This window comes from Mustelus asterias, chromosome 26, assembly GCF_964213995.1.
Source record: "Mustelus asterias chromosome 26, sMusAst1.hap1.1, whole genome shotgun sequence".
NCBI classification, from domain to species: Eukaryota; Metazoa; Chordata; class Chondrichthyes; order Carcharhiniformes; family Triakidae; genus Mustelus; species Mustelus asterias.
This window is the reverse complement of record NC_135826.1, coordinates 4304225-4317897: the sequence shown is the minus strand read 5'-3', so window position 1 is coordinate 4317897 and position 13673 is coordinate 4304225. Positions and strand designations below refer to the sequence as shown.

Sequence of the window (13673 nt, the reverse complement as noted above, 5' to 3'; positions counted from 1 at the left end):
CTGTCCCAGGCTTTCCACTGCAGACGCCTGGGCACTATGCAATGCCGGAAACCACCTCCTGCACCTGAATGCTGTGGGACTCCTCCCAACTGCTTCACAGTTGCAGCAGTGTTGCTGACGCCCACTCCTCCATTCCCTGGCTCTGCTGCTGCACCTCCAGCAGCTGAGGGAGAACTAATCACAGAGGCCCAACATCTGGCATGGGGCTAGCTGAATCCTCAGCTCTGTCAGGCCTCGGTGCTACAGGCCTTGAACATTCCTGTCTCCATCTAACGTACATCAATAGATGTGTCGTGTGCACCAGATTGTGACCCTGAAGGCTCACCACTAACTTGTCACACCGAGGTGATAGTCTCTGCAATGGTGGAGTGTGTTCTAGAAGCTTGTGTCAACTGACTGTTGCTGGCCTTGGAGGTTTCCTCAGGCCCTTCCTCCGAGGTTTCCTCCAAGCTTTCATGGGGCATTTCAGCAGGAGCAGCAGGGGTGCGGCGATGCCGATGTTCGGGGACAACTGTGTTGTTTCCTGCAACAAAGTACACAAGGTTCAGTGCAAGGATGGGACAGGTATCTGGGCAGCATGCCATTTACTTTAGATGTCAAACAAATGAAGGATTAGCGAATGTTCACTTCTGTGTCGCAGCGTGACGTGGCTGTCATTATCGGTTCTGTCCTCCTGCCCCACCAGATCCAGGGCTCTCTTAGAATCCTACAGTGCAGAAGGAAACCGTTCGGCCCATCAAGTCTGCACCGACCATAATCCCGCCCAGGCCCTATCACCATAACCCCATGCATTTAGCCTAGCTAGATCCCTGACACTAAGGGGTAATTTAGCATGGCCAATCCACCTAACCCATACATCTTGGGACTGTGAGAGGAAACCGGAGCATCTGGAGGAAACCCACGCAGACATGGGGAGAATGTGCAAATTCAACACAGTGACCCAAGCTGGGAATCAAAACCAGGTTCCTGGCACTGTGAGGCAGCAGTGCTAACCACTGTGCCATCATGCCGTCTCTTCTCAAAGGGAATGAGGAGTTTCAGTTCGGAAACCTCCTGTCTCTTCCTGCTCTTGACGGTTATAGGCCATCTTCTCCTGTGGAGACAGGAGGGGACATTGAAAGCCTGATGGCTAGAAGGCCGCACGGTGTCAGGGCAGTGGGCCTCAGTGGTCAGGGGCTGTGAGGTGGGGTTTGGAAGCAATTGCTAGGGATCAGGTGCTGGAGGCCTGCAGGGAACATAGCAGGCATGATTATGGGACCGATGCCAAGACAGGATGGACACTCACCCAAATGAGGTCAAAGATCTTCTTGCGGCACTGGTAGCCGGTCCTACGTGCCAGTGCATGAGCACTGACTGCCACCGCCCACTGCCTCCCAGGCCACTTTGCCTTCTCGACCCCTGGCTCAACGCCTGTCTGGGAGGGAAAGAAGATTCCACCATGTCTAGCAGACAGCCCAGCTCTCCCTCTCTGAACCTTGGAGCAGTTCATCTTCTTGCCATATTCCTGGTATGGCTGCTGAATCTGACTCGCCCCTTTTCACGCTCCTTCAGAACTTTGGGTAATATTGTACCCCAGGGTAGTGGAACAAAGAACAGTACAGCACAGGAAACAGGCCCTTCGGCCCTCCAAGCCTGTGCCGCTCCTTGGTCCAACTAGACCAATCGTTTGTATCCCTCCATTCCCAGGCTGCTCATGTGACTATCCAGGTAAGTCTTAAACGATGTCAGCGTGCCTGCCTCCACCACCCTACTTGGCAGCGCATTCCAGGCCCCCACCACCCTCTGTGTAAAAATCATCCCTCTGATATCTGAGTTATACTTCGCCCCTCTCACCTTGAGCCCGTGACCCCTCGTGATCGTCACCTCCGACCTGGGAAAAAGCTTCCCACTGTTCACCCTATCTATCCCCTTCATAATCTTGTACACCTCTATTAGATCTCCCCTCATTCTCCGTCTTTCCAGGGAGAACAACCCCAGTTTACCCAATCTCTCCTCATAGCTAAGACCCTCCATACCAGGCAACATCCTGGTAAACCTTCTCTGCACTCTCTCCAATGCCTCCACGTCCTTCTGGTAGTGCGGCGACCAGAACTGGACGCAGTACTCCAAATGTGGCCTAACCAGCGTTCTATACAGCTGCGTCATCAGACTCCAGCTTTTATACTCTATACCCCGTCCTATAAAGGCAAGCATACCATATGCCTTCTTCACCACCTTCTCCACCTGTGTTGCCACCTTCAAGGATTTGTGGACTTGCACACCTAGGTCCCTCTGTGTTTCTATACTCCTGATGACTCTGCCATTTATTGTATAACTCCTCCCTACATTATTTCTTCCAAAATGCATCACTTCGCATTTATCCAGATTAAACTCCATCTGCCACCTCTTCGCCCAATTTTCCAGCCTATCTATATCCTGCTGTATTGCCCGACAATGCTCTTCGCTATCCGCAAGTCCAGCCATCTTCGTGTTATCCGCAAACTTGCTGATTACACCAGTTACACCTTCTTCCAAATCATTTATATATATCACAAATAGCAGAGGTCCCAGTACAGAGCCCTGCGGAACACCACTGGTCACAGAGCTCCAGCCGGAAAAAGACCCTTCGACCACTACCCTCTGTCTCCTATGGCCAAGCCAGTTCTCCACCCATCTAGCCACTTCTCCTTGTATCCCATGAGCCTTAACCTTCTTAACCAACCTGCCATGTGGGACTTTGTCAAATGCCTTACTGAAATCCATATAGACGACATCCACGGCCCTTCCTTCATCAACCGTTTTTGTCACTTCCTCAAAAAACAAGGAATCACAATGGCTTTCGCATATGCTAGAATATAACTGACAAAGGAGACAGAAGCATCAGGAGCTGTAGAAGAATGTGACAGAGATTTCAAGCATATCTTTGATAGAGCTTCAGAAAGTATACAGGGGAGTTGGGAGAAGTCCAGAGAAAGTTGACCAATAGTACACATCTGTGTGCCTTACAGCTGAGTCAAAGTGCAAGGAGTTAAGGGAATTGGTTGATCAGGTACAGAATGTGGGACTGATTTCTGGCAACAATCAGTTACGTTGGGAATAGGAGGCACAAGACAGTGAGTTTTGTGCTCAGAAAAAACTGCTGTTGGATGAAAGACTGTAACAAAATAATGATGTAGTCAGAAAATATCAGACCAACTGAAGGGTTAAAAGATGCAGTAGGGGCTTTATGTACACCCTTCAGCTAGGAGAGTGCTGAATGCACTAGGACCCAGCAGCATCCACAAGACCCGAGATCAGTGCTGAGACGATCGTGGTCATTTTTGGAACTTGGTAAAGGGGGAACCGGCACGAAGGCAGGCATGGATCATGCTACTCACCTCACGCCTGACTTTACCAAGTTTTCGCTCCCGAAATGGGTGGCACGGTAGCACAGTGGTTAGCACTGCTGCTTCACAGCTCCAGGGTCCCGGGTTCGATTCCCGGCTCGGGTCACTGTCTGTGTGGAGTTTGCACATTCTCCTCGTGTCTGCGTGGGTTTCCTCCGGGTGCTCCAGTTTCCTCCCACAGTCCAAAGATGTGCGAGTTAGGTTGATTGGCCAGGTTAAAAATTGCCCCTTAGAGTCCTGAGATGTGTAGGTTAGAGGGATTAGCGGGTAAATATGTGGGGGTAGGGCCTGGGTGGGATTGTGGTCGGTGCAGACTCGATGGGCCGAATGGCCTCCTTCTGCACTGTAGGGTTTCTATGATTCTTCTATGAAAGCGGGCGCAACTTGGTGGTAAAATCAGGCCCAACAACTCACCTTGGGTGTAGTTCAATGGAGTGGATAAATTTGAGTATTGATGAACATTGTAAAGGAAAGTATAGATGAGATGAATGAGTTGACAGCTTTCTCTTGGCGATATTTGTGTTTTTGTCTATCAATTTTTTAAGAGAAGTGTGGCCACCATCTGAGACATTGGAATCATAGATTGATTTTTTGAGAAGATTCCAGAATTATTGAATAGGGCATCCTTTTAAAGACAGTGGAATCCGGGATGATGAAAATAACTTACAAGCGTGAAATTTCAACAGAGGATGAAAGAAGGATTTGGAACACCAGTGTCATCAGAAGTGGCTTGTAACTTGTGTACTAACATACAAGAGTACACAGTGCAACTGCACTGAAGACTTGCTCAGCTACTTGGCAAGCAGCATGACATGAAATTGTTAATATCGCCTGAAGAGTAAAAAAACATTTTTTTTAAATGATTGAGGCACTGATATATATTCCATAGAGAAACTGACTTTAAGGGCGGGATTGTACAACCTCGTTGAATCCGTTTTTGGGCGCGAAAATATTATAAAATCGGATGTGAAACGTCTAGTGGGAATGGCGCCCGTTTTGGCGCTGGTTCCCACTTTACCATGGTAAGAAAATCAATTCGATCCGGAGCTCGCCCAAACCGGGTGAGATGTCAATCTACATGTTTTTGCATTCATCATAATGTCATTAACGGATCTTCATGTCCAATCATCCCAGCTTACCTGCCACGTTCGCTGCAACTGGATCAGTCTGGAAAACACCCCCTCTAAATAAGTCGGACTCTGGCGCTGCATTAGTGTGGGCGAGTGAGGAGGTAGGTCTCTGCGTTCAAACTGCTCCATGCTGTTCAGAGGAGCTATTTAGTGGTGGCCATGTTGCGTTTTGGGTTGGGGGAGGGCTGCAAGTGTATGGGGGGCTCTTGTTGTTCATGGGGTCCAACCTCGGACTTTCAACATGGACCCGGGTCAGAGTGCAGACCATAGGGATCACTCATGGTCCTAGTGCACACAGCTGGAATCACGGCTGCAGGTGGGGGTTTGCTGAAAACTGTTAAAACCGACAGTGATGCAGTCTCAGGGCTTTTAAAGCAGCACTTTATGGAGGAGGGTAGATCACTGTGCCTGCGATCGCAGTGGGGGGAAGGGGGGCTGTTGGGGGGAGGCTGTGTTACTATTCTGGAACCTGTGGGGGGTTATGGACAATGTGTGTTACAGAGGGGCTGCGGGGTGGGGCCTGTGTGTTGCTGGGGGGCTGTGAGGGCGTGTGTGGGGAGCGTGTGCTGCTGGGGGGCTGTGGGTGGGGTGTGAGTGTTGCTGGAGGGTTGTGGATGCGATGTGTGTGTGTGTTGCTGGACTGGGGGGTGAGCAACATTCTTTAACCTCTCCACCTGTCTCTCCCCTTCTCCCAATTCCGCCCCCCACCCACCCACCCACATTCAGATTGACGAGATGACTTTTGCGATGCAACCAATTGACTTTGCTGACCTTTTGGTTGTTGCTGGAGCCGAGGAGGAGCAGGAGGATGAATTGCAGGCGGAGGAAGCCCAGACCTTATCACTCATAGGAGAGGGAGTCGGCCACCAGAGGCAGGATGTGACTGCCTTTCGCCCCGGGGAGGGCAGGAGCAGGAGGGAGCGGAGATGCTGGCAGTTTCGCCCGCGGGTGTCCTTTGAGCAGTTGTTGGACATCACATGCCACCAACGGCTCCGAAAGAATACAGTGCAACGCCTGTGCCATTCGCTGCAGGACGTGGCACCTCAGGGCACTCACTCCCGGACAGCCACTTCAAACTTTTACGCCACCGGGTCTTTCCAGACTGCCAGTGGAGACCTTTGAGGCGTCTCACAATCATCCATCCACAAGTGTGTGAGGGAGGTCACGGACACCCTGTATACTCAGGCTGGCCAGTATATCAAATTTGACCTGGACCAGGCCCAGCAGCAAGCCTGGGTGGCAGGATTCACAGCCATCACGGGGATGCCAAATGTGCAGGGGGCTGTAGACTGCACCCACGTTGCGCTCAAGGCCCCAGTCAAGAATCCAGCAAGGTTCATGAATAGAAAGGTCTTCCATTCAATAAATGTGCAGTTGGTGCGTGACCATCAGCTCAACATTATGCACGTCTGCACCAGACAACCCAGCAGCTTGCATGACAGCTTAATCTTGAGGAGCTTGGAATCCCAGAGGTCTTTGTGCAAGAGCCCAAGGTGCAGGGATGGCTTGTGGGGGACATGGGGTACCTATTTCGGACTTGGCTGATGATGCCTGTGCAGAGACTGAGTTGGAGACCCAATCTAATGAGGCCCACGTTGCCACCCGTTCAATAGTGGAGCGGTGCATAGGGCTCCTCAAGATGTGGTTCAAGTGTCCAGACCTCTCTGGATGGGCCCTCCAATATAGCGCCATGATATCGTCAAGCAGTGTGGTGGTGTGCTGCGTCCTACACAACCTGGTACAGCAGCAAGGAGATGTTTTGGAGGAAGAGGACGTGGAGGCCAACTAGCCGGGCGTCGCTGGAGGGAAAGCTGCCCAGCAGGAGGAGGGAGAGGAGGAGGATAACAATGAAGAGCAACACCACCTAGACACTGGAGGACCGCAGCATCAAGGGTCAGGCATGCGAGGGAGGCTCTGATCAACACACGGTTTGGCCACTGGGATCCTGTGTTGCCACATGTTGGTTTCGACGTCCAGGGTGACGACGACTCGCTATGCACAATTGTGATGATGTCCTGGCACAAACTAGTCTGACTCCTATCTGTGCTCTCTATGAACACTGGCACCTGGGCCCAAGTCTCAGTAGTGGGTAAGTAATCATTAAACCCCATGCAGAGCCGCAGGGCAGGTGGGGTAGGGGAGGAGAAAGAATTCTGGGTTCTGTTAATGCCGTGGCAGTTGATGAAAGTTGCTGCCAATGCATGCCACCTGCTGCAGCCAGTGATTTCTTTGTGCGCCTTCATTTTCTCAGCGACAGAACGTTTGGGAGGCTTCCCCCCCCCAACATCAGCATGCAGGTTCCCTCTGGGGTAAGGAAATTCCTGTTGGAGACAAATTAGTCACAGAAGGGTGGTAAAATGACATTTATTAGTGCCAATAAAAGTGTCCTAACGATAAGTAATAACATACAAACATGTGGACATGAGACTTTGAAGTGCATAACTGTTCAATCAACCTAGTGCTGCTCTTCACCTGTGCAATCTTAGTGTCGCTACAACTTCCTAACTTTACGTGACCTACCCCTACATCTCAGTGTCTCCCCAGGATGCATATTGGAGGTGAAGGTGCCAGCTGTCTACTATGCCTCGTGACCTGTGATGCCCTTGACAATCGTTCTCTGGAGAGTCTGGACCTTGAGAGCCCTGGCCGGCTTCCAGGTGTCTGGGCCCCAGCATGGGCTGGAGCCATGCCAGGGCCCAGACAAGTCGAGGACCTCCTGTCAATGGCAGCAGCAAGTGCCCTCTGAGACTGGGCCACGCTCTGCAGTCCCTCAGCCATGACCCTCTGTGACTGGGCCACTTTCTGAAGGGCTGCTGCCGTAGCCCGCTGTGTCTCAGCGCTGTCCCGCTGGGTCTCCTGCAAACTCTCGAGCCTCTCAGCCATGGGCTGTTCTGACTTGAGAAGCTGTTGAGGCCCTCAACTGTGGCCTGCTGTGACTCAGCCACGACCTTCTTAGACTCCGTCATGGCTTGCTGTGACTCAGCCATTGCTTGGACCCTGCCACTCATGGTGAGGATTCCCTGCCCCTGGCTCTCCACCATGGACACCACCGTTGCAATGTGGTCTGGCAACCATGCAAGACAGGCAATAGCTGGCCCGCCTGAAAGCTTTGGGACTCCTCCCAAAAGCCTCGCAGTCAGTCTAGTGTTGCCATCAGCCCTTCCTGCATTCCCTGGCTCTGTTGCTGCATCTCCAGCAGCTGAGGGAGACATGATCGCAGAGATCTAGCATGTAGCCTGGGGCCAGCTCAGTCCTTGCCTCTGGCAGGCCACTGCGTGCCAGAGACCTCAGACATTCCTTCCTCCACCCGATGTACATCAGCAAATGTGTCGTGCTCACCAGAGAGTGACCCAGATGCCTCATCACTAACTTGACCCACCGATGTGAGAGTCTCTAGGATGGTGATTTGCGAGGTGGAAGCTGATGCCAAACTGGTGCCGCTCTCAGAGGTCCCTTCATCGGCTTCCTCCGAGGAGTCTTCCGAGCTGTCAGAGGCAGGATGGGTGGGAGCAGCAGTGGGGTCCGCGATGCCAGCTGGACACAAGGTTAACTGCAAAGGAAGGAGAGGAATCTGGAATGCTGGCAACTTACATGACATTTCTCCATTGGCCAAAGAACAAAGAAAATTACAGCACAGGAACAGGCTCTTCAGCCCTCCAAGCCTGCACAGACCATGCTGCCCATCTGAACTAAGACACCCGGACCTTCCAGGGACCATGTCCCTCTATCCCCATCCTATGCATGTATTTGTCAAGATGCTCCTTAAACGTCACTATCATATCTGCTTCCACAACCCCCCTGGCAGCGAGTTCCAGGCACCCACCACCCTCTGTAAAAAAAAAAACTTGCCTTGTACATCTCCTTTAAACCTTGCCCCTTAAACATATGCCCCCTAGTAATTGCCTCAAATTGAGTGGAGGATTGACAAGTGCTCACTTCCATACTCCAGCCCGACCATGCTGTCACTGATGGGCCAGATGTCCTCCTCTCCCACAAGATCCAGCACCCGCTCCTCAAAGGGGGTGAGGACTTGGAGGTTGGGCTCACCACTAACTGTCTTCGCCCTCTGCCAGCAGTTATGGGCATTCTTCTCCTGTAGGGACAGAAAAAACTGATGGTGTGACTCCTGCAGAGTAACAGGGGGTGGCCCTCAGAAGGCAAGCGCTGTGATACTCTTGGGGGGGATGGAGGAAGGAGGTGCTTGGGGGGGTCAGAGGCTGGAAGCATGTAGGGATCTGAGGGTGATTTGGGGGAAGATACTTGCTGCGCAGATGAAGGTAATTTATTTTCTTGCGACACTGCTTCCAGTTCTCCTGGAGAGTACCATGGCACTCACTAATGCAGCCACTGCCTCACAGACTGTTTTCCCATTGCTTCCCCTGGGACAACTTCCTGTTGGTGGGAAGAGGGTGTCCCGTCTTGCCTCCACTGCTTCCAGCAACTTGGCCAGGTCAGGTTCAGGAAATCTGGGAGCTACCTTTCTCAATGCCATTTCTTCCTGCACTGCCTGCCTGTCTGTCCATCCTTGGGGTTTTTATGGAGCTGCCGCTTGTTAGGACAGATCAGCTGCAGGCAGTTTGGGTGAGCATTCCAGCAAGTTACATGCAGTTTGCTTATTACCATTGAGGGAAAGCCAAGTGAGCATTTGCAGGTGTGCTGATGTGGTTGGGGGGAGGGGCATGTGGAAGTGGGTCCAGAGTGGGCGGGTAGGGGGGAGGGTGTCCAATGTCCGTGGGGGGCAGGGGGAGGCTGTATCTGGCCCGGGAGGGATCTGATAGGGGAGCTGTTCTTTTTTTTTCTGCGCATGCACAGTTTGAGGGTCCGATCAGAGCTGCAGGCTTTCAGTGCATTAAGCCCCGCCTACTGCCTTCTGTAGCAAGAAACAGACTCGCCCAAAATTTTTGTAGACAGCGTGCATAAAATTGGGCTTGAAAACGCACCCAAAAAATTGATCTGGAACTCTCCCAGTTTCACGCCTGCACTTAGGGCAGAATTTTATGAGATTTTTTTTCTAAGACAATTAATTTTACTCCCACTGACCAGTGCTAATATAGAGTTAAATTCATGAAAAAGAAAAAAGAATTTTGGATTTCGACAAATGAAGGCTCGGGAGAAATCATACTTAATAAGAATTAACTACAAGATGGATACAGCTGAAGGGGGGTTGGAGAATATTTTAAGTCCGTGCATAACCTACTGCTTCAATTATATATTATCTAAAAATTGGTTGTGAGAAGAGATGCGTAAAAGGAAAGGTTAGTCCTACAGAAGTTGGTTACCTTGGGCTGGGCCAAAAAGGGAGCCTGTTAGGCAAAATGAATAAATTTAGTAAAACCTGACAGAGTAAAATCACATGCTAGTCAAATATTGATATCCCAGTGATGAATTTACACACAAGCAAGGACCTGAGGTCAGCACGAACCCTCCAGCAAGGCTTGATTGTTTACTGTTAGAAGGACAGAAATTGAGTCAGAGCAGATAGTCTATAGTTAGGAGGAAATAACGGGTCCTGCTTCTGGCTGGAGGTTCAATAAACCAAATGAAGACAAGATTGGAAACTAAACAAGGTTCTTCTTCTGATTAACAGTTTATAAAATATAATGGAAATCTGTGACTTAGGAAGAGTGCTATAGTAGAGGTGAGTGATGTATTAGGGGTCGCTAAGAGTGCTCTCCATGCCTGAAACTTAAATAAATGATATAATGTGTACCGAAGGCTCCTGCAGTTAATTCGTAGAAGTCTACCACAACAGTACCAAAACCAGTCGAATTTTTCCAGTATTTTGTGTTTTTAATCCAGACTTCCAGCAACCACTGTACTCTGCTTTTCAGTATGTTCAGACTGCTTTCTTGGCCACCAAACCAAGATGGTGTAAAGTAAGGCCAGGCTCTCTAACCCTACAGTTCCTCAGGATCATCCTCCAAAGTGATCAGTAGTTTTAATTGAAGGCAAGCAGTTTTCCATCAGCACTGTTGCAGCCATTGGGGAATCACTTCATGGGAGCACTAAAATAGTGAAAGGCACAAAGAGAATGCACAAAGGTGATTAGTTTTATTTAATTAATGAATTTGTAAAATTGGATTTGAATGCACATTTTCTGATTGTTTTTATTCTTTGGTGTTTGTTGGAATGAGGCTGACGTTGATGGGTACTGATAGAGGAGGGTATTGTGGTTAATGATAACATGAGTTGACATTATACTTATCAACGTAAATGCATGTTCCTCCACTTCCTGTTATAGTTCCTCCTTCAATTCTTCCTTCTGTTCCGACTCAGTCCGCTGCGGCCTCGCCTCGACTCTCGAGCCTTCCGCCAGACGGTGACACCAGAGAACTCTGCCTCTGGCTGTTGCGGGGCGTGACGGCGCGTGTCGGGCTCCGGCCCGTCACCCACGCCGGCACTCAACGCCTGCGAGCGCCCTGTTTCCTCCGAGAAAGGTTTTTCGCTTGATTGTCGCTCGAGTGCGTGTGCCTCCGGGGCTCACGCCGTGGTACGCGCCAGGCTGGGGCTCCACCGTCACGTCGGCGGGGGAGCGTTTAGCGCGTCCCAGGATCGGACAACCTCTCCGGGGGCCCGAGCCGAAACCCGACACGGTATAAAAGTCGTAACAAGGTTTCTGTTGGTGAACATGTTGTGAAGGATCTTTGTCGGCCGGGGGCCCGCCACCTCTCCGGGGAGGGCGGCCCGTCACTCCTTGAACGCGAAGGCTGGCGCCGGTTGGGCCAGGCAGGAGAGCCTCACGGGGGCCGGCCCCGGGGCCAGGTATCGGACAACCTCTCCGGGGGCCCGAACCGAAACCCGACACAGTATAAAAGTCGTAACAAGGTTTCTGTTGGTGAACATGTTGTGAAGGATCTTTGTCGGCCGGGGGCCCGCCACCTCTCCGGGGAGGGCGGCCCGTCACTCCTTGAACGCGAAGGCTGGCGCCGGTTGGGCCAGGCAGGAGAGCCTCACGGGGGCCGGCCCCGGGGCCAGGTATCGGACAACCTCTCCGGGGGCCCGAACCGAAACCCGACACAGTACAAAAGTCGTAACAAGGTTTCTGTTGGTGAACACGTTGTGAAGGATCTTTGTCGGCCGGGGGCCCGCCACCTCTCCGGGGAGGGCGGCCCGTCACTCCTTGAACTCGAAGGCTGCGCCGGTTGGGCCAGGCAGGAGAGCCTCACGGGGGTTGGCCCCGGGGCCGTGGCCCGTACTGACGCTGGCGCCTCCCACGCGGGTGGGAGGTCACACCGACAATTTCGCCGTACCCGTCGAACGGGCCTGGTCACCCGTACGCACGTTCCGCCGAAGCCGGGCGACGTCGATCTCGGTCCCACTCGGTTGGGCCGGCGCGCGGGCGCCGCCACCGACGAGCACGCACACGCTCGGTTGCACGCCGGCAAGTCCATGCGGGTGCCGCACACGCTCCGCCTGCGCCGTTGGAAGGGCTTCGCCGTTGGCTTCGTAGGGTGTCTTTGCAGTCCGTCCGAGAGGTGGGGGCACGCACGGCAACACGGCCGGCCTGCCTGCGTGGGACGATGCGGTCCTTTCGTTCAGCGGTTCGGCGGTTTGGCCGGCGCGAGCAGACGCTCGGAGGGAGACGGTGGCGTCAGCCACGCACTCACTCCGCTTCTGCAGTCCGGTCCACTCCGCCCGTTCTAGCTGCTCGTTTGGTCCCTCGCCCGCCAGCAGACCGTTCCGCCGACGGTGCTCCTCCTCCGCAGCGACTTCTGCCTAGCCGCTCTGCCGGGTGCGATGTCACCGGCGTCCGCACCGATCCTCGGCACGGCGCGGGTGCGCACCTGTGGGCCGCCGCCCCGTGCTCCACGTCCGTCTGTGTGTGCCCGCTGTGGGGACCGTCTTCCTCTCGCCTTGGCGACGGCTTGCGAGCTGCGACGTGAAAGATTCGTTGTCCGCCTGTCGGTCCGGTCTGGTCTCGTGCTGACTTGAGCGAGCGTCCACCGCGTTCGAGAGAATGTGCCTGTCCGCGGGGGCAGCCGCGCTTGCGAGCGTTCCGCCGCGCCCCCTTCCCCAGCCCGCCGAGGTTGGGGCGTGCGGGGTCGGCTTGCGCCCGTAGCGTCGGCCTGTCCTCCGCGGCTTGCACCCGACTCAGTCCGCTGCGGCCTCGCCTCGACTCTCGAGCCTACCGCCAGACGGTGACACCAGAGAACTCTGCCTCTGGCTGTTGCGGGGCGTGACGGCGCGTGTCGGGCCCCGGCCCCTCACCCACGCCGGCACTCAACGCCTGCGAGCGCCCTGATTCCTCCTTTTTTTCGCTTGATTGTCGCTCGAGTGCGTGCGCCTCCGGGCTCACGCCGTGGTACGCGCCAGGCTGGGGCTCCACCGTCACGTCGGCGGGGGAGCGTTTTGCGCGTCCCAGGATCGGGCCACCGATCCGAAACCCGATACAACTTTTAGCGGTGGATCACTCGGCTCGTGCGTCGATGAAGAACGCAGCTAGCTGCGAGAATTAATGTGAATTGCAGGACACATTGATCATCGACACTTTGAACGCACTTTGCGGCCCCGGGTTCCTCCCGGGGCTACGTCTGTCTGAGGGTCGCTTGACAATCAATCGCACTTCGCGCGCATCCGTGCGCCGAAGAGCGCGGCTGGGGTGTCGCAGAGGTGCCGTCCTCTCTGTCCCCCTAAGTGCAGACCCAGAGTAATCCGCGTCGGAGAGCTTGACCTCTTGGGTGCCGTCGTCCGCCTCCGGGCTCGTCGGCACTGCCCGCTCCCGCACTGGCCCAGCCACCTCGGGGTCGCCGGCACGGCTGTCATCGGGTTGCCAGAGAGAGAGAACGTGACTGCCTCGCTGCCGGGACCGTGTGTGCCTTCCGTTAGGCTCGGGCCAGGGGGGTTGACTCTCTGTTGATGTGTGTGTGGCTCGTCCACGGGAAGGATCCGCAAGAGTTGGCTCGGTTGGGTGCTCCGGCACAGAGAGTGAGAGAGTGGAGTGACTGTCCGCTGGACGTCTCCGGACACGTTGCCTCGCGTGGTCCGTGCTCGGTTGCCTGCCGGTGGGTTGCCGTGGCCGTTCAGTGCCGTCGCGTGGAGGACGGCAGCTTGACGCGTGTGACGCTTGATGCCTGGATCGGTGCTCGGTCGTGCCGTGCTTTTCTTCCCTCTGTTGCGCGTGCGAGTGCTTGCATTTTTGTCGTGGGAATCCGTGGCGGTTGGGTGTAGTTGCTTGTGT

The 13673-nt window shown here is 53.8% G+C and overlaps 1 protein-coding gene and 1 non-coding gene across 2 annotated transcripts in view; one reads left to right on the top strand and one right to left on the bottom strand.

Annotated features, from left to right (window-relative positions):
- Window positions 1-4730, bottom strand: part of LOC144479380 (cation channel sperm-associated auxiliary subunit delta-like) — a 145306-nt gene extending 140576 nt beyond the window's left edge. Inside the window, exons 1-2 of the mRNA XM_078198000.1 lie at window positions 4505-4730; window positions 398-523 (exon numbers count right to left, since the gene is read on the bottom strand). Coding sequence (XP_078054126.1) covers window positions 398-523; window positions 4505-4624 — 246 coding nt within the window. The 5' untranslated portion in view covers window positions 4625-4730. The remainder of the gene's footprint in view (window positions 1-397; window positions 524-4504) is intronic.
- An 8156-nt stretch (window positions 4731-12886) lies between these two features.
- LOC144479778 (5.8S ribosomal RNA) lies at window positions 12887-13040 on the top strand. The gene has a single exon (XR_013495563.1). It is a non-coding gene; the product is annotated as a 5.8S ribosomal RNA (ribosomal RNA).
- The last annotated feature ends 633 nt before the right edge of the window (window positions 13041-13673 follow it).